The sequence below is a fragment of the Camelus dromedarius genome, chromosome 31, assembly GCF_036321535.1.
Source record: "Camelus dromedarius isolate mCamDro1 chromosome 31, mCamDro1.pat, whole genome shotgun sequence".
Taxonomy (NCBI): domain Eukaryota; kingdom Metazoa; phylum Chordata; class Mammalia; order Artiodactyla; family Camelidae; genus Camelus; species Camelus dromedarius.
The window spans coordinates 23482813-23501791 of NC_087466.1; the positions used below are offsets into that span (position 1 = coordinate 23482813).

The 18979-nt window shown below is 58.8% G+C and overlaps 1 protein-coding gene across 14 annotated transcripts in view; it reads right to left on the reverse strand.

The window, feature by feature from the left end:
• The window catches only part of RIMBP2 (RIMS binding protein 2), a 236167-nt gene that overhangs the window by 35967 nt on the left and 181221 nt on the right, over positions 1-18979 (reverse strand). For all 14 annotated transcript variants that reach the window (XM_064481317.1, XM_064481322.1, XM_064481320.1 and 11 more), the window contains 5 exons: positions 17825-17875; positions 8301-8502; positions 4617-4762; positions 3865-3941; positions 1666-1775 (listed from right to left, as the gene is read on the reverse strand). In XM_064481317.1, coding sequence (XP_064337387.1) covers positions 1666-1775; positions 3865-3941; positions 4617-4762; positions 8301-8502; positions 17825-17875 — 586 coding nt within the window. The remainder of the gene's footprint in view (positions 1-1665; positions 1776-3864; positions 3942-4616; positions 4763-8300; positions 8503-17824; positions 17876-18979) is intronic.

Genomic DNA, 18979 nt, shown 5'->3' on the forward strand with positions numbered 1-18979 from the left:
CAGCGTGCGCCCACCAGGTGTGAAACAGATGAGCCTGGTCTTGGAGAACCACCCGCGGGCAGAGTGGCCCCCAAATGCCACCAGACTAGCTCTGCGGCTGCAGCACTCACACCGGGGACCCCTCTCTGCTCCGTGAAGTGGCTTCACGTCCTGCATTCTCCCCACCTGAGGCTCGGAAGCCTGCAACAGCAGAGCCCTGCAAACTAAGCATGTTCCGGAGCATCAAGGTTGCTCCGGCTGGGTCACCTCTCAGCACCAGCCAGAAATGGCAGCTCCCCCAGTTCAGCACCAGCAGCCGCAGAGAGAGGGCCTGACCGGGCGGGGCCTGGGAGGCTGGGAAGTGCAGAACGGAGGGGTCTCTCCCCACAGACCCCGCAACCACCTCAGGGGACGTGTGAGGGCCCAGGAAAGGGAAGCCAACCAAAGTCAGTCCCGAGTCTCCCAGAACCAATGAGGATCTGATTCTGTCCCTGACCCCACCCAGGAAGGGAGTCTTGAGATGTCCACCCCTGCCTAGAGGATGCTATATAAACAGCCCTCGTCTGACACAGGGAAAGACAGGGCGGGGGTGGGGGCTGACATCTACGGAACAAGTTCTGGGTACCAAGCCCTGCTCGCATCTCTCGCTGTCTCCTTCCTCACGGCCGCCCCTGAGGCGGGAACAGTTACAGGCTGCCGTGAGCCGGGGCAAGCCTCCCACGGTCCCACGGACAGCGGAGCGCTGAGCTCTGCATCTGCCTTTAATCCAGCCTCTGAAAGTCTACGTGGGCACAGCGCCTGGCGCCCGTGTTCTAGGGATTTCCAGCGAGGGTTTCCCGACAGCCGCCTGGAGCTCAGATTTCCACCCTGGTATGCAAACTGGTGCGAGCAACATGAATTTATGGTAAGATTCAAGCTGCTCTGCCACCGGCCGTGGGAAGTTTCTTGGGTTCTCTGTCCACACTACGCCTGTACTGCTGCTCACTGACGGACAGGGAGCCGGGCCGGGCGGGGCTGGCCTCCAAACGTCAGCCGAGCAGCCTGATCTCTGGCCCCCGTAAACCTCAGGACCGGAGCTGAGACTGATTCCATCAGCTCCAAGGAAACTCTGTGAGGTCACGAAAGAGAAACCTCCTAGTTGAGCGAGAAATCACTTTCCTCATCAGAGGGAACAGGAGGAAACCAAAACCCTGCTATCAGGGCAACAGAAAAGTTGAGGGAACCAAGGCATCCTGATTTCGGAAGCTGCTGGCGGTGCCACCTGCCCCCCCCCCCCCCGTCTCCTACAAAGGGGACCAAGGCCGGGTGGGTGGAGGGGTTCACGGCTCCTGATTTCATGCTATAGGGGGTGACCATAAGGGAATGGTTGGGCCATTCGCGGGGCCAGAGCCTGACGGTCCCGGGATCGCAGGGCACCAGGTGAGGTCACCTAAATGGGCCCTGGTCCTGCGGAAAGCAGGTCACCTGGGGGACCCTGAGGGCACTGGACAGTGAGACGGAAGGCAGGCAGAGACCCCTTGTCCGTCAGCCCCGTGTGTCTGGTCGGAGGCTGCATGCAGGTGAATGCCTGAGACTCAGCCAAACAAAAGGGGCCACCTGTAAGTCTGGAGGCGGGGTCAGAGTGGGGGCCTGGGGCGGCCGGGGTGATGGGAGCTGGCCCCCCGCCCACCACGCAGCCCCCCAGACCTTCATAGAAGCCGTCCTCGTCCATGTCCCCGTACACGTACAGGTACTTCCCCGCCGCGAGCGGCAGCTCGGCCTCTGGGTTCTCATTGGGCCCGTCGAAGGGGTTGTAACTAGAGGAAGAGACAACACGCTCAGGTGGTGCCCGGGACGGAGCCTGAGCCCAGCCCGCCCCTGGCCGAGCGCCGGGGCCCTCTCTGCTGTTCCCGGGATGTTCCAGACCCGAGCAACGACTCGGTGCCAGTGAGTCGTCTGCACACTGAAAATGCAGGCCCTCGACGGCTCACACACCCAGGTTTCAAATAAAAAGCTAGTTCTGAAACCACGTTGTCCGCTCAGACTCCTCCGTATCAGATGACCTTTGTATGACTCCAAATTATACGTTATAAATTTCCAGATCAGTCAGAAAATAAGAAAGTCATTAACCCTGGAGTGTTTCAATGCCTGTTACTGAACAAGGATGGGAGCATATGACATAAGCTACTTGGTAAACAGTAACCTGCTCATTTTCACACTTTGCAACACGCGTGACTCTCCTTCGACCCCGTGAAACACTCTATCATGGCCTTTCTAATGGACGTGTGCCAGTCCACCGAACAGGTTCACACACTCTCCTCATCTGAGTTCTGACGCTCTTTTTGGCTAACGTAATTGGCTTTGCATCAAATATCCTTATGGACGTATCTTTTCACACTCGCATGCTTTCTTCCTGAAGATAAATCCCTAGGAAGCAAATTTGTTTGGCCAAAGTCACGCACGTCTTCAAGGTCTTGGCTACGCACAGCCCAAATACCCTAGTATAACTGAATCCCGACACTGTCCGCTGACACTAACACATGGTAACGCGAGTACACTTCAGTAAAAAACATACATCCTGGAAAGTGGATTTTGCTCCCTCTCTCTCCACCAGGAGTGTTAAAGTGACCATCTTCTCCAATCCTCAAAATGTTGGAATTAACATTTTTTTGAAGTCATATCCAACGTGCAAATGAAACATGCTAGAGAAAGTTTTGATTTTCTAATTCAAAGATGAATTCATTTAAAATAGCAGAAAAGGCCTCATCAAGAAAGTAAAAGTGACATCACTGATCATGAGCCATGATCGTGTAAATTAAAAAGGGTGTCACTCATCCTCCAGGCACGCGGGGGTGAGGTCGCAGCCCCCACAGTCACCCACCAATGGTTGGGGGTTCAGGACTGGGGAGCCAGGAGGAGGCCCCTGCACTTGGGAACAAGGCCCTGGGAGAGTTCAGGTCCACGTCTAGGCAAGAATCTCAGCGACCCCAGATTCTTCCATCTGCCCCCACCAGCCCCGCGGGAACAAAGCCCACGGCTGTGGCGAGGGCAGCATCTGCAGCCCGGCTTCTGGATCCTGAGACCTGGTTCCTGGCAGCAACCATAAGGGACCTGAGAGCCGTGTGTGACCAGACAGGCCCACGCTAGCTCTCAGTGGGCACGGGCCCTCCGATGAGCGATGGGCTCGGCAGCTGTGACGGCCGCGGGACATGGTCCGGGCGGGCGCCGGGCTCAAGGGGAGACGCCGGGACAGTGCCAAACAGGGGCTGTGGACACGGGCACCCCTCCCTGAGAGTCAGTTTGCCGCCGCTGCGGGCTGGACGGTGTCCACAGAGAGACGTTCAGCCCCTAACTCCTGGCACTGCGGAGGTGAGCTTACTTGGAAAGGTCTTTGCAGATGTGATCAAGTTAAGGTGGGGTCATACTGGAGTCAGGCGGCCCGGATCCAACGACAGGGTCCTTATACAAAATGGGGGGGACACAGAGGGAGGACGGGCACTTGAGGACGGAGGCCAAGACTGGAGTGCGGTGCTACAGCTGAGGGGCGTCAAGGAGGCTGCCAGCCAGCAGAGGATGGCAGAGGCAGGAAGGACCCTCCCCGAGCCTTCAGAAAGGGCGGCCCCCCGGCACTTTGATCTCTGGCTCCCGGCCTCCGGAACCAGGAGAGAGTGGACCTCTGCTGCTTTGAGCTGCCCTACCTGTGGCTGTGTTTAAAGGCAGCCCTGGAAAAGGAAAGCAGTGCCTGAGCCCCTCCCGTCACAGCAGACATGCCACCCTGTGAAGCCTGGCCGAGCCGCCACGTTCTCTCGGCACTGCGGGAGGGGTCCCGCACCCACCACCTCGCCTGCCTGAGGCCTCCCACGCTCACAGATGCCCAGAGGGTGCAAAGGAGAGCGTCCCTCTTACCTGTAGCGGGCGACACACAGGTGGACCTTCCCCGAGTATCTCTGCTTGGAGGTGCTGGAAGCCCGTTCATTATCCATCTGTCAAAGACACAGCGGATGCTCATGTCGCTGAAGCCGCAGGCTCCACACGCCATGCTGGAAACACCCAGGGACCGCCTGTCATGGTCCCCAGGGCTCCTCGGCCTCAGATGGTGGAACTCCCGTGAGATGAGAACATGTATGTTGTCTTGGGTGTGACCCATGGATGGGCAGGTCCCTCCCCGCCCCCTGGAGGCCCCCCACACCCGCGGGTCCCTCCCCTCCTCCCGGCGGGTCCCTCTCTGCAGGCTCCTCGGTCACACAGGGATGCTTATAAAGCACTGGTCTCCGCAGGGCTTGTGATGTCACTAGTCTGTGGAATCTAAGAAATAACCCGCCTGAAAGTACAGCAGAGCAGAAGGGCCCTTCTCAGAGGGCCGCCCTGTCTCCTGCCTCATCCCTCCGGGTCACAGGCTTGTCCTGTCACGTTCACGACACTCGCTGTGACCTGACTTCTTAGGTGCTGACCAGCTCACAGTCCTTCTGCACTAAGAGAACACCCCCCGCCCGTGCACACGGGGCCCACGTCCTGGCCCGGAGCAGGGTCAGGGAAGACAGGTCAATGGCAGAGAAGGGAAGGAGGCAGGAGAGGAAGACAAGGAGGGGCTGCAAAGAGAGAGTGGTAGGGGTGCTGACTTCCACGCCTGACACGGGCAGGCCAGGACCAGGACTCACGTCTGATTCAAATCTGCATCTTGGGCCACCAGATCTGGACAGAAAGGTGGGCTTGATGGACAGAGGCTCCGGCTTGTCACCCGGGAGCGGGAGGGGCCGGACGTAGTCACCAATCACAGCGTGGCTTCTGATGGAACTCTCCTGACCTGGCCGGGAACATTGGAACAATTTGAAGAAAGACACAAGGGAAATAAAAAAAGCACGCTGGTTCTTTGCCTTCCCAGTGTGTCTTTCCTCCTCTTTGACATCAGCCTTTGACTTGCGTTTTGGGACCCACCCATTTTCCACTCTTATTTCCTGTAGGCTGGTCTGACCCCACCCCTGTCCCTGGACCGTCCATCTGGCCGAGTCTACTCCTGGCTACCACGATCATCTGGTGCTAACAGTGGTGTTGCCTATGAGACAGGAGGGTCCAGTCAGAGAGAACTTAGTGGGAGTCATGGGCAGAGAGACTCTCCTTTTCCCCAGCTTCAACCTGAGGGGAGATGAGACTCAGTGATACTGCAGCCATATTGCCACCAGGAGGAAGAAATTTCGTCTGAGAATGGAGCCTGCTCGTAAGAGGATCTGTAAGATGGAGTGGCGGGGCTGAAGCCCCTGAATCCAGCCGTACCTGAAGCTAAAGCTACTGGCCCTTCATCTACTCGACATGATAAATAAAGCCCTTTTTGCTCACACCGGTGTAGTTTGGCTGTGCTGGCACTTGTGACCCAAATCGTCCTGACTTATACACAAAGTGACCAAAGGACTTATGGCTGAAAAACACTTTGACAAGAGACTAACCAGGACCAAAGCGGCTCTCTGCTGGTCCTGTCCTCAGGGGGCTCGAGAGCCCCGTCCCAGGCACGCAGGGAGGGGACTGAGCACCCTGGCCAGTGCTGGCCTGGACCGAGCAGCCTCAGGCATGTTTCCTAGGCCTGGGTGTGAGGCAGAGAAGCAACTGGTTTTCCACCCCGAGCTCCTGCTCCCCGTGGCCTGCAGGTCCCCCTCCCCGGCTTTGTCTAGTCTCTCACCGTGGCTCTCACACCACGGGGACTGTTCACTGAAGAAGATGACTTACTGAGTCCAAATCAGGAAATCCAAATACTGTAAGAAGCATTCCCACAAAGGCTGCTTGGAAGTCACCCCCACTGCCCCTGCCCGATTGAGAGAACCGCAGGCAAGCAACACCGTAACAGAACGATGCTGAAACAGACAGGGGGTCCCTGCGGGAATGCCGGGTCCCAGGGAGCAGTGGCTGGGCTCTGGTTACTGCCGAGCAGGCCCAATGCCCCCAACAGTGCTTGGCGGGCAGACGGCAGGTGCAAAGGAAACATTCACTGCAGAACTGACTCCCAAAGCCTCACAGGCTGAGGACAGCGCCTGGCTGCAGAACCAGTACCGCATCTCCTTCCTCTGAGCGACGCAGGAGTGCGACCCGAGCACATGGCTCATCCGGGCCAATGGCCTGAGAGTGGAAGTGACGTGCCCTGCTTGGGGAGGAAGCCTTTTTGAGTCGGTGTCTAATCTCTTACGTTTCCCTTCCCCTGCAATGGAACATTCCAGATGGAGGCGGCTCTGTTTGTCAGCATTACCCAGTGAAGACCACGTGGAACCGATGCCCCGAGCTGGCCTGAGGCGGACTGGAGCATCATCAAGATAGAGGCTTGAGCTGTTTTAAGCCCCCGAGGCTTCTGCAGCTGAACCTTGCCCGTGCTGACTAACACACCGCCAGTGACCAGCAGGGGTGACATCACAGTAAAGGGGAAAGAATGTAGCAGAGACTCCTTGTATTCACCTTCAGCAAATCCAGCTCCCTTGAGAAAAACAATCTGACGAGCATGGCCGAAGTCACCTGCTCTGTGCTCTGTGAGTGAGGGGGCAGCTCTGGCCCCTGTGCCCTCACGGCAGGAACATCCCACCCTTTCCTGATGCGGGCGCTTCAACAGATGTATTTTCTGGAGACTATGGCCACCAAGCCCAAATCCATGATTCTACCTGGTGCTTCAGCAGACCCCAGCTCCAATACGGAAGGAGACAGTGTGTAGGGGCAGCCGGGTGAAGGACACGCCCCCATGCCTCTTTCTAGCAGCCCCTTCCTGGAGATTTTTAGGGATAATCCTGTCCCTGTGCAATGGCCGCCTTTCCTGTTGCAGACGTGACTCCACACCATCGGCCTTGTCCTTCTCAGCCTTGGGCCACCCCGGCCTCAGGCAGGAGCACGTCTGCAGGGCCTTCTCCGACCTTGTGCGCTGGCCCTGCCCACACCTTCCTGAAGACGCACACAGAGAGGAGGCCGGCCCAGCAGCGGGTTCCTGCCTCGTCCTTAAGGGGTCAGAGGGCGACCCTGAGAAGGACGCTGGGGTTGCAGAGAAAGCCCTCTTGCCGGCAGCCCCCAGCGGCCCAGTGGCGCCAGCACAGCAAGGACGCCGCGAGGCTGATGCCAAGCGTGCCCGGTCTTGCCCCCAGAAGCACCTTGTGGGCGAGGGAGCAGTCCTTTAAACGAGCCAGTTAGCACCATGGCTCTTCCAAGCGGCTAAACAGAACCTGTGCAAACCAGCTAGTCCACCAGGAGCCGAGTGATCTGCTTAGCAGAGCTGTTTGGGGTTCTGTTTGGTCTGCTGTTGGTCAGTGTCCGTTTTCCGCCATTGGGAATCACATCCTTTTTTTCCAGATCAATCTCGATGCCAATTCACTCAGGTAAGTCGCTGCTCCCCTCTCCACTGACGCATGAGCTTCCACTAGACTCACGTGTTCGCATGCTGTTCACACAGGAGGCCCGGGGCTGCTGCCTAGAGAAGGGCCTGGGGTACCAGGCGCTCAGACCTCCTCCTTCTGTCTGGTTTTTCATAGAGCTAAGCATTCCCTCTAACGCACGAGCAGGATGGGAAGGGGGTGGGGGGGAAACATTATTTATCAAGATACACAGATCATCACCTTGTTTTAATAGTAAAAAGCACCCCAATCTTCTGATGAAAACTAGGAGCGATCTGCAAATTCTTTTATGGAATTCCAAGGTGGGGCTCCAGCCCTCACCTCCCCTAAGTTTGAAAGAAAAACTGACTGTCTTCAGGTGGATAAAATCAGCCTGTGACCCGTTTAACCTTCAGCAGGGAGAAAGTGCTCCCCGACTGAGCAGGGGACTTCGCTGCCTACACTGAGGACCTCCGACGAGGTTAAGTCGAATGCCTCTGCGATCACTTCGCCCGTAACAGAGACTAAATGCCCCCCAACCACGCGGAGTTAACCCCCTGCGCCCCATTCGGCTTCCTAAACACAAACGTGATGGGAAAGCGTGGAAGTTCACCGCTGTCATTACTGCAGCCTTTGTCAGAACGGAAGCTCTCAAGTGCACCGCGATGTCACAGGGAGGTCGCTGGAGGAGGAGGGGAGACACACAGAAGCACGCCCGGCAGCTCCCAGCGCAGACCCAGAGCCAGACCCTCGGGGCCAGGCCCTGGCTCCCTGCATACCAGAGCTTCGAGGGCGTGTGAGGTCATGCCAGCTGACACCCGCCAGGTGCCCAGCCAGGGCCCAGCACAGCAGGCGTGCTCAAGGCACACTGGCCAGCCTCGTATCACCACAAGGCCCTCGATGCTGGCCGCTCCCCAGGGGCGTCTGTCATCCACACCCCAGCTGTGCCCAGCGGTGCCCCACAGGCCAGCCGGCCCTTCTCCACCATGGGAGGGAGGTCGGGGCACTCACCTTTGCTGATGGGGGGGGCCAGTCCGTTCATGAGCCTCGGGAAGGGCTTGCTGGGGGACGAGGGGCTGTCCGAGGGGGCCGCAGAGCTGCCGCCCAGGTCGATCTTGCCGGCGTGCTGGCGGAACTCCTCCAGGTCCCGGGACAGCAGGCTGAACTGCTCACTCTGCGCCCGGCATTTCTCCTCCAGCTCCCGCACCTTGCACTGCAGGGCACAGGCGGGGACACACGGTCAGCAGGCAGCCCTGGCTCGCGGGGACGCGTGTCTGTGTGTGAGTGCGCGTGCATGTGTGTGCACAAGGTGCCGCATGTGCACCGTGGACGACAGTGTCTGGGCACGTGCACACCTGAAATGTGTCGTCTGAGTGTGTCTGCATATGTGTGTGTGTGTACGTGGCCAAGGGCTGCCTCGTGCCTCCGTGCAAGAATGAACGGCGACGGGTAAAACCAAGCTCTCTGTGCAGCCTGGCTCCCAGGGCAAACGTGGGCAAGCGCAGGTGCCAGGACACCCTGCAGACACTCGGCCCAGCCAACTGCGGCTTGCTCTGGGCTCTGTGTGGTGGGCACGCCTCACCACAGATGCTGGAGATCTGGAGTACGGGGCGGGGACACAGCCCGGCCGTGGGGGATGGCTCCGTGGCTAACCCACGGATGCAGCCATCTCGTGGAGGCCCCTGCCTGTAGTCCTGCAGAACCCCAAAGCACACGGCTTCAGCAGTAAAGGGAAGGTCTACCTGCTGGACTGGGTTAGCAACATCGCTGCCATCTGCAGATGCCGGAGGAGTCTCGGGAGCACTAGGGAGGCTGGAGTGTCCCTGGGCACACATCCTGGAAGGGCAGCCCCGGGCAGCTCCCCCACCCCCGCTCTGCCTGGTCCTGCCCCGGCTGGTTCTCAGCTGGGCGGGTGTCATCCAGCCCCTCTTCCTTTCCAGGGAACCAGAGTCTACGCTCCTGCGCTTCCACTCCTGGTGCAGAAACACGAGCTCCCCGCACTGGCCCACAGGTGCACGCCCACCCAAGGAGGGGCGCGTGGAGAGCCCGCTTTGCCTCCCCTGCTGTGTTCTGTTCTGGGCACTCACCACCCTACACTCTAAAGCTCCCTGATCCTTCCTCGCCTGTCTCCACAACTTGACCGTCGGCTTCAAGCCTGTGCCTCTGGCTCCCCGGGACGCCCTCAGGGCTCTGCACAGAGCCCGCCCACCGCGGGTGCTCGACGGGTGCTTGCTGAAGCCGTGGGGAGGAGAGCCCCGGGTCTGCAGGCGTCACGCTCCTCACAGCAAGGGCTGCTCCGGCTGCGTCGGGCCCGGCCGGCCTCCGTTCCTTGCTGGATGGCAGGTGGGACGTCCCTGCTACCGTGCCAGCTCCACGAGGGCAGAAGTCTGGTCTGCTGCTTTTCTGCTGTGCTCCAGCACCTGGACCAGAGCTGGGTACCAAGTCAGGCTGAGCGACGTCTGGTTTCACGTGGTGTGCACACAGGCATGGAGGCCGGTGCTTGACGGACCCTTGGCTTGGCTAGGGGGCTCGTGACACACCCCCACCCCTGCACCAGCCACTCCTTTTCTCCATGTCCTCCACAGGCATGAAGACTTTCAGCTCCTTAGTCCAGAATGAAGTACTATTTATGTCTGAGATCACAGAATCCTAAAAATAGACCTAACCAATCCCAAACTTGTAATTAATTTCTTGGATTCATTAAAAACAAAAAATCAGCAGGATTCTTCTTCTGAAAGGCTGACCGAGCCTGGCTGGGATCGCTGCTCCCTCCGAGGACGGCGCAGCAGTGACACTGGGCGCCCCTGTGTGCAGGTGGGGACACAGAGAGGAGGTCAGACCCGCCTCCCGCCTGGGCCCCCCGCGGAGATGCAGCGCCCGCCCGGGAGCAGGATGGTGACTTCAGATGCCACAAGGCCAAGGGCTCTGGCCACCCTGTGCTCAGCCCTGAAGACCAGACCCTTGCTCCAGGTGTGAGTGACTGGCCTTGGAGGGCAGGCGGCGCCCGCAGGTGGGGAGCGGCCACCAGCCACCTAGCCTCCGCAAGGAGGGCTTGGAAGTGCGGACAGCGGCTGAGGTGTCAGGAACCCACACGGAGACGGGGCGTCTGAGGCCCGTCTGAACAGGGGCCCCCGGCTGCAGCTGTTGCCCTGATCTGCTGCTGGGGGTTCAGGGGCGGAGGCGGGTGGAGCACAGGGCGGGCGGAGGGCAGGCCCTGCGGGACCCAGACGAAACCAGGGAGAGGCCAGAGCTCACGTGGAGGCGCCGGACCACTGCGTGCTTCAGCTGCTGCGTTAACTCCGTCTCCTGGGTACCGCTGCCGGTGGGGCCCAGGGCCCGAGCTCCCTGAGGGCCGCCTTCCAGGGAGCATTTCCTTCACCGCCGCTTCCCCAGCAGCCGGCTCTGACGTGAGAGATGAGGGGAGGGTCCTGGGGGCAGGAGCAGCAGAGCCGACGCCCAACCATCGTGTCCACCACACGTCCGTGGAGTCGGTGGGGGATGCCTGTCTTGGGGGACCAGGTGACCCAGGCTGTGTGTTCCGTCCACGAGGGCGTCTGCGTCTCAGTATTGGCCCACTGTGGGCAAAACCGCCAGTTTTCCCAGAGAAGCAGCGAATCTTCATTTCGATGGAAAAATCTCTCAACTGTCAGACACTGGAGGGTATTCTGAAGGCTTATGAACAGCCTGGTCAGACAAGGCTCAGGCAGAGATGGCCCTGGCCTGGGGGTCACCACCTTGTGATCCCACTTCACCTGGAATGTGCTAGCAGTCCCGGCACTGCGTGGCCCTGAGGGTGGCCTCTGGCTGTCCCCACCCAAGGCCCAGACACACAGGGTGGCTCTGGGGTCTCTAATTTGCAGCCCTTCTGCATGGAGAGCATGCATCCCAGGGGCGTGAACTTCCGCTCTAGAGCAGTCAGCGCTGGAACTGAGAATTCCACCCCAGGGGCGGGCCACGCAGATGCCAGGAAGGCTGGGCTCCAGAGGCAGCTGCTCCACAGACATCCGCTACCTGTCTCTCCATCCACGCCCCACGCACGCCTGTTGAGTATGGCCGGTATCGGGAAAAAAAACTGGTAAATGATGAGCTTTTTCCAAGGTGTAATAGATGGAAGAAACGGGCGTCCACTGGTGAAATTAAAGGAATTCAAAATATGGGAGATCCCAGCACAGTCCCGCCCAGGAAGAAGAGTGCGTAACTAGCGTTATCTGGGGATGGCACCCAAGGCTGGGCTCAAAACGGTCCCGTGACCAGACGCTGATTCAAAGGATGTCTGATTGCCTGAGGCCACCAGAACAGGGCCTCGTGTCAGCTTCGTGGGAGCTGGTGGTGGAAGCTTCCGAGAAGGCAGAGGGGAGGGACATCACTGAGCAGCAGAACACACGCATGTGCACCCCTTCATGCATCTGAACACGTGTGACAGTGTGGTCTGAGACTCGCCGTCACTGGGACCTGGGGGCGAAGCTGCACGGCTAAGCCCCTCCCATCTCGCGTGTCTAACCCAGAAACTCTGAGGGTCCTGCAGGCTCACGCCTCTCTCCTCGATTCCTGTTTTGTTTCTCCTCTGGGTCTCCCAGGACATGGCTTCAAGGCAGCAGGACGCCAGCTCCCCAAAGCCTGGCAGCTCCCAGACGCCTGCTCTCACTCGTCCCAGGGGAAGGTCCGAGCACCCAGCAGATGCGATGTCAGCAGCCCATTAAACCCGAAAAGCTTCCCACAGGTCCGGGCTCCCTCTGGAAGCTTCGCCAGGCTCCCCTGCTGCTTCCCTCTCCTGGGAAAGAGGCAGGTTCTCCCTCCAGAGCCTCCGTGGACAGGCTCCCCTGGCCTGGCTGCAGCAGGCGTGGGTCGCTGGGGCTTGGTGCCCCCACGGCCCCTGAGCCACCAGCAGAAAGCACTCTTCCAAATGCTGGGAAGGAAAACAGCGCCCAGCCGCCTGCCCCAGGGGCTCACCTGGACGTCAGCGTTTACCCGAGGCCCCGGGCGCTCACCTGCACGGCAGTGTTTACTTTAGCACTCAGAGCACCGCGCCCACTGGGGTTCACCTGGCCGCTGGCCTGTCCCCATCGCTGTGTCCCCAGCCCCGCTCCTCCCAACCCAGAGATCTGCCACCTGCAGCCTCAGGAGCGGAGGGCGGCTGCGTCCTGGCCGCAGTGGGAACAGATGGCACAGTCATCAGGCAAGTCAACTATAATTGGAATAAACAGCGGAGACTTGCAAATTTGGATGCGAGTATTTATGAAGACGAAGGCGAGCACAGCCAGACGCGCCTGCCAGCACTCTCTCTCAGGTTCCTTCGCTCCGTATTTCTCATCTGACTTCCGGGCGTCAAAAAGGGATGAATGAGGGCGCTGTCCCCTGTCTTCTGTGTCCAAACCGGGACCGTTTGGAGAGTAAGGGGGTGCTGTCAACACTCGGGCTGGAACAGCAAACCAGGGGCAGACTGGGTCGCCCTGAGGAGCCACTTGGGAGTACGCTGATCTGTGCGGTGTCTGTGCAAGCAAGCTCCGTGATGCCAGCTACTACTCACTGAATACCTGCTGTGTGCCAGCCCCGCCGGAGGGCTTCCCACACGACTGCTGATGCTCAGAGGGACTCCACGGGGTGACCTGGGATGAGCCCTTGTATGCGTGAGGAAGGCAAGGCCAGATGGACTGAACGCCAAGGTCACACACCCAGGAAGTGGCAGGGCGGACCCGGGCCTCTGTGACTCCAGGTTCTGGGCAGGGTCTCGATCCCACACCCACCACTCCCTCACTGTCTCGGGGGACCCGGAGGCAAGGCACATCAGCTCAGTGGGCCTCAGTCTCTTCATCTGTGAAGTGGGGGAGAAGCCTGCCCTCCAGAACGATGGTCAGTTGTAAGCCTCTGGCGGCATGGGAGGGGCTCTGTAAACAGACGCTAAGGCCTTCGGGCCTCTGTGGGCGGAGGCCTGGCCCAGCGCTGCAAGGGGCCGTGGACTGGTAACTCAGCCCCCCGCGGGGCGCGGAAGACCGCAGGCCGGCAGTGCGCCTGGGCCTGGGGCGGTGTGTTAGGGCTCCCTGCCTCTTCTCAGCAGCGGGAGCGCTGAGGGCTGCTCAGCACTCGTCCCCAGTGAGCCCCAGCTAAGAAACACCTTCCGCCGGCCTTTGACACTCAGCCCGCACCAGCTCACGCCTACAACTGTAACAGACACAGGACAGCCCAGGAATTCATCCGAGCAGGCTCTAAGTTGCAGGATCTTGACAAGGAACTGCTCTGGACTCTAGAACAACGCAATCTTGACACAAAGTAAGGACCAAGGGCAGACCCTGGCGAAGGTGGCTCCTTAATTCACGCTTTGTTTCCTGTAATGTGCACGGATTCAGCGCCGTGAAAACACAAGTGCCCTAAACGTTTGCTTTGGTTCACACGATTAATGCATTTACCAAACCATCCAACTCAAGCACAGTGAATTCAACACTGGTGGCTCTGGTTACCGCGGGTCTCCTTGTTCTGCAGAGACACGCATTTGACACGGAGGCACCCTGCACACAGACGGACACCACTCACTGGCGGGACGTCAGAACCCCTTGCTGTTCCCTGACTGCAGCTTCTGCCCTTGGGGCGCCAGCCAGGGTGGGAAGGGGAGGCAGGGGGGAGATGAAGCTGGAGTCAAGAGTCTCAGCCTGGCTGATACAGCAACCCAGTATCAGAGCTGCGCGGCCCACGCCTCCCAGCCTCTCTTGCGGCGAAGTCGGGCCATGCCACTAGCTCTGGCCAGTGGCCCCATAAACAAGGGTGACACTTGTTTCTGTAGCTGAGACACAGGAGAAGGGACAGGAGCTCTCTCTGCCACCACGACCGGGAAGCCATGTGCTCCAGACGGTACAACCTCAAGATTCAGGGAGACCGGGTCCCTCAGTCACCACGCGTTACCCATGGACCTTCTGCCCTCAGGGCCCAGCTCTGCTCTCGGAGCCACGTGTCCGTGGTGAGCGGCTCGGCCTCTCTGTGTCCTGGTTGTCTGGTCAGTGAAATGAGGGTGATGATAACCCCCCTGGCTGGCTTGGAGGGCATCACGCTCCATCACACCTGTCACTTGTGCCCACCGTCTCTGCTTCTGCTGCGCCGCCAGCAAAGAGAGGGCAGGCCACCCGGCCAGCGCTTCCCAGGCCAGCTGCTGCGGGAGTCAGTGCCCCATCCAGCCTTCGGTACTGCTCTGCTGGCAGGAAAGCGGAGCCCCCGCCGTCGCAGGGAGGTCAGGACTCCCAGGCCAACAGAAGCTGCAATGTGGTGGTAGAGGGTTTGGGTCCAGATTCTGCGCCTGACTCCGCCTCAGTTTCCCCGGGTGTCACCCAGACCGAGTGAGACCACATGTTCCTCATTTCCCGGACGTCCTGGAGGGGCGCCCTCTGCACAGTGCCCGCAGGGAGTCTTCAGTGAACGCCGTTGTCCACACTGTAGCTGGTGCTGTGTAACTCTGTACATGCTGAACCGATTCCTTCATAAAGTGCCAAGAGCTAGGAACCTGCTAGGCTCTGGGACAGCATGCGCTCTGAGGCTCTCAGGTTTGCAAACAGAGCTCTCCATCCTGATTCTGGAAAGTTCCATTTTCAGCTGCCTCCTAACTCCTGTCTTGGTGAAGTCCCCAGGTGAGCCCAGATCAGTCCTCGGGAGTCCTGACACCTCCCCTCCCCTCAGCCCCAAACACCCCAGCCACTCACTCATCAGGAAACGGGACTGAGAAATGTCCGCAGAACGAGATTCATGCATGTGGATGTTTTGAGGGGATTTTACTGAACACGTTTCCTGAGGTCGACCTTATCTGTCACTTTCTGTTATCTCTGGCTGCGCCAGGAAGTGGGCTGTGCTGCCTCGCAGACTATCTGACCTAAGGGGGTCACCAGCCCGCCGTGTGGGGTGCACCACAGCCTCCCAGAAAATGAACTTCCTAATGGAAACGCCACTGCCCGCTACAGACAGCGTGGGCGGCCAGCAGGCGGGGCCTCCCTCTGCCGGCTCTCAGTTAACACTTCTGTGAAGGCGAGCGGGCGGGAGGTCCCGGGTACGAAAGGGCTGGACCACGGTCGGCCAGCACTCCCCGGGCCTCACTCCTTCAGACACTTCTTTCCTTAACCAGCCTAGCAGACTCCCTAAACGATGCCTTTCAAACAGCTGCTGCGTCAGACTGCCCGGAGGGCTGGTTAAAGCACAGGCCTCTGTCCCCAGCCCCAGGCTCCCGATTCCGCAGGCCCAGGGCTCATCCTAAGGAGGTGCATAAGCTCCCCAGTGATGCCAACACTGCAGGTCCGGGAACCCCGCTTTGAGAACCACCCATCTAGCAATGAGGAAAGCCGTCGGGTTTTCTGCAAACTCACAGCCAAACTCAGAGTTTTGGAAGAGGTTCAAAACCCTGTTTGGAGGGACAGCCCAGTTCCCCCCCGCCCAGGCGCTGCCTGCTGGAGGAGGCAGGAAGGGCCCGCTGGCCCGCTGGAGGGGCCCACTGCCACACGGGGCGGGAAGGCGGGACATTCAGGTGCAAGGTTTGAATTCCGATGACCGAGCCCCTGGAATCTGGGCTGCATGCACGTGGCTGGCCCCAGGGTAGGCAGAACCATGCTAACGATCTCTCCTCCCCGTGGTCATCGGAAGTCACAGACACTCTTCCAGCCTGAAAGTTACAGCCTTGGCAGAAAACGGAAGCCGACTGCTCTGCACTGGGCCTGCTCATCCCTTCAAAGGACAGACCGTCGGGCCCCAAGGCCCAGATTAAAGCATCTCCCTGGGGCGGAGCTCCCACAAGCAGCTTGGCTCCCCCGGCCCCCGGTCCCCACAACGGCATCGGGAAGCTGCCATTTGCTCAGAACCTTGCTGAGCTGCCCATTTTCAGAAGAGCTGGTCCGAGCAGGCCCAGGGGCGCGCCGCTGGTCCAAGCACGGGAAAAGAACCACCAAGCACATGGGGAGGGGAAGACGTCCGTCCCGGAAGTACCTGCATGCCGTCCAGCATGTTCTGGGTGCAAGCAAAGCAAGACACAGGGACAGGAAGGTGTTGGGGACAAAAGAAGACAGTCTCAGCACATATGCACCACCTTCTCCGCTCTTCAACCCAAAGCACGTTATGCCTGTCCCCACGTGTCAGGGCATGTATGCCCTGCCACCCAGCACCGGGTGACACCACTTCAGCGGGACCGTCACGGAGCGGCAGCTCAGAAAGCGGATTAAAACAACACAGCCGAGCAAACCAATGGGATTCGGGCAAGGAGTAAAAAGAAACTGCGCTTCCAGCCAGGAGACTATGCAAATCAAAGTGCGGTGGGCGAGTCAGGCCAGGGAGGCCGTGATTCTTCAGGGAGATGGATGGGCCCCGGGAGCTCTGCTTCCATTTCCCCAGGTTATATATTTTCCCACCTGCTATTTCTCACTCTCAGCCCTCCAGGTATTCATTAGCTAATGGAAGCTTTCAAAAAAATCAATTTTAATACAGATGATGATAATGATGAAACCTTTTCCTGTGGGAGGAACAGATTTTAAAAGGCAATATACGAGATGCATATATTTTGTTTTAAGTGGTCGCGTTCCCCTGGGGACGAGGGACAAGGTCATCTTAAATAGGACAAGTGCTTCCCGTATCTGGAGACAGCAGGACCAGGGGAAAGGCCCCTCTGACCTTTCTTGATGGAGTGGGACTAGGGGAAGCAGCCCCACAGGGCCGCCCCACGCTGTGCGGCCTCCCCCGCTGCTGTGTCTGTAGCAAGGGGTCAGTAACCGGGTGACCTTGGTCTTCAGCGGGTACACTCTTAATGCACACTTACTATGCATAAGGAATTGAACGGCCAAGGTCCCCCCAGGTGATTCCGTGAGTTCCCCTTGCTCCCGAGGAGGCTGGCACCCGGCCACCAGCTGGGACAGAAGAGGGGCCATCCTGCCACGCCACCCACACCGCTGGGACTTGACACCACTTCCCTGCCAAACCCCTGCCATCAGGGCCAGTGAGAAAGGCCTCTGGGTGGCCGGGGAGGGTAATTCATGCCGTGCTCGTGGGGACAACGCCCGTGGCAGCGCCTCGCATGGCGTTCACTGCTGTGATTCCCTCGGTCACCCTCCCTCTGATCCTGCAAATGCCTCCCCGGATACCAGGTGCTTCGTCAGGACAAGTACTCCCCTCAGATTCGCCCTCCCCTGCCCACCTGGTGGCAGCACGCCCCCAGGAAGGGTCCGTCCTCCCTCCCTCCTGGAGGAAGTCATCCCTGTGAGTGAGAGGGCTCACCCTCCTTGCCTTCCATCCAAGAGGAGCCAGCCAAGGAGAGCAGACCCCATCTGAGACTCGCAGCTCTGAGCTGGCTGTGTGGCCACGGGAAAACTGCTTAACCTCTCTGTGCCCGGCTTTCAGGCACGTAACATGGGAATCATCATGGCACCTACACACACGAGGCTGCTTGTGCTGACACGGGACAATGGGAGGACAGCACTGGTAACCGGTACCCGGTGCGCAATCGGTAAAGGTGAGCAGTTTCTTCTATGAGGCATCGACCTGAGCCCCCGCCTCTCCCACCCCAAAAAGGAAGGTTCGCTTACCTCTAGCAGCTGCACTGCGCCTTCATGCTCTTTCTTAGCTTCAACCTGAGCCTTTTTTTAACGATAAAAAGACAAGAGTGAACATTTAAAGGCAGGGAAAAGAGAAGGAAATCAGAGATTAGTACCTAAATTATCAGGGAGTGTGGGTCGCTGGTTCGCAGTACTCTAGTAAGCCTCTAAACTGTAAGGTTCTAAATCAGGTCTCATTTTTTCCTCCCTTGGGGCAAGACAGAATGGATTTGGGTTGGGTTTGACACTCTTTGTAAAAACTGGAAAAGTTTTTTCTCCGATCTGGCAAAGAACGATCGGCTGGTGCAGGAGGGTGGGAGGCCCTGACTCTGTTCTTGAGAAGGGGTCACATACACAAGGTGGCTGAACTCAGAACAGCCAGATAATTCTTCCCGAAGCCTCAGGTTGCCATCATCTTCTCAAATGTCCTTGACTGCTTGGGAAAAAAGTCACTCAAACTTGACCCCTGGATAATTGAAGGTCTGCTGAGATACCCCAGGCCCTGAGGAGAGGCTGTCCCAGGGGTCCTGAGTGTCTGCCAGGCTCTCAGAGGCTCAGATGTAGTGGAGGTGGGGGGGATGCATTCTTCAAGTTACCTGACACAAAGCCATCTGCTCCACAGAATAAGAAACTATGAGTTTCATGAAAGAAATTTCGCAGGAGAGCTGCTGCCTGGGCCAAATGGTGAGGTCACACAAAATTGAGATGCAGCATAAATACTTCTTGTCTTCACAGACCCTGAAGTTCTATCATTCTGATGACAGTAAATCTCTGGAATTGTGTCCCAGGAAGAGACCCTGACTGCTGGGGACCTACTAAGTGCATGAGAACGGTTCTAGGCTCTCAGTGATTGGTTAACAGGTGAGTGCACAGTCCAGTCAGAACAAAAAGACTTGGTCTGGGAATGCTGGGAGGAAGGGGGCCCCTTGTCTTTGAGACTTAAGTCTGAGCGGAGGAGAGTCTGGAGCAGCTGCAGACATCTTGCCACTATGAGGGACAAGCCTAGGGCAGCCAGGGCCTCTACGTGGAAACCGGAAGTGAAGCCAAGGCAGAGGAGAGCAGAGGCAGGAGAGCAATGGAGGTCGGATGGGATTTAGGAGGTGCTGGATTCAACCCCATCTGACCAAACTAATTAGACCACCTGGT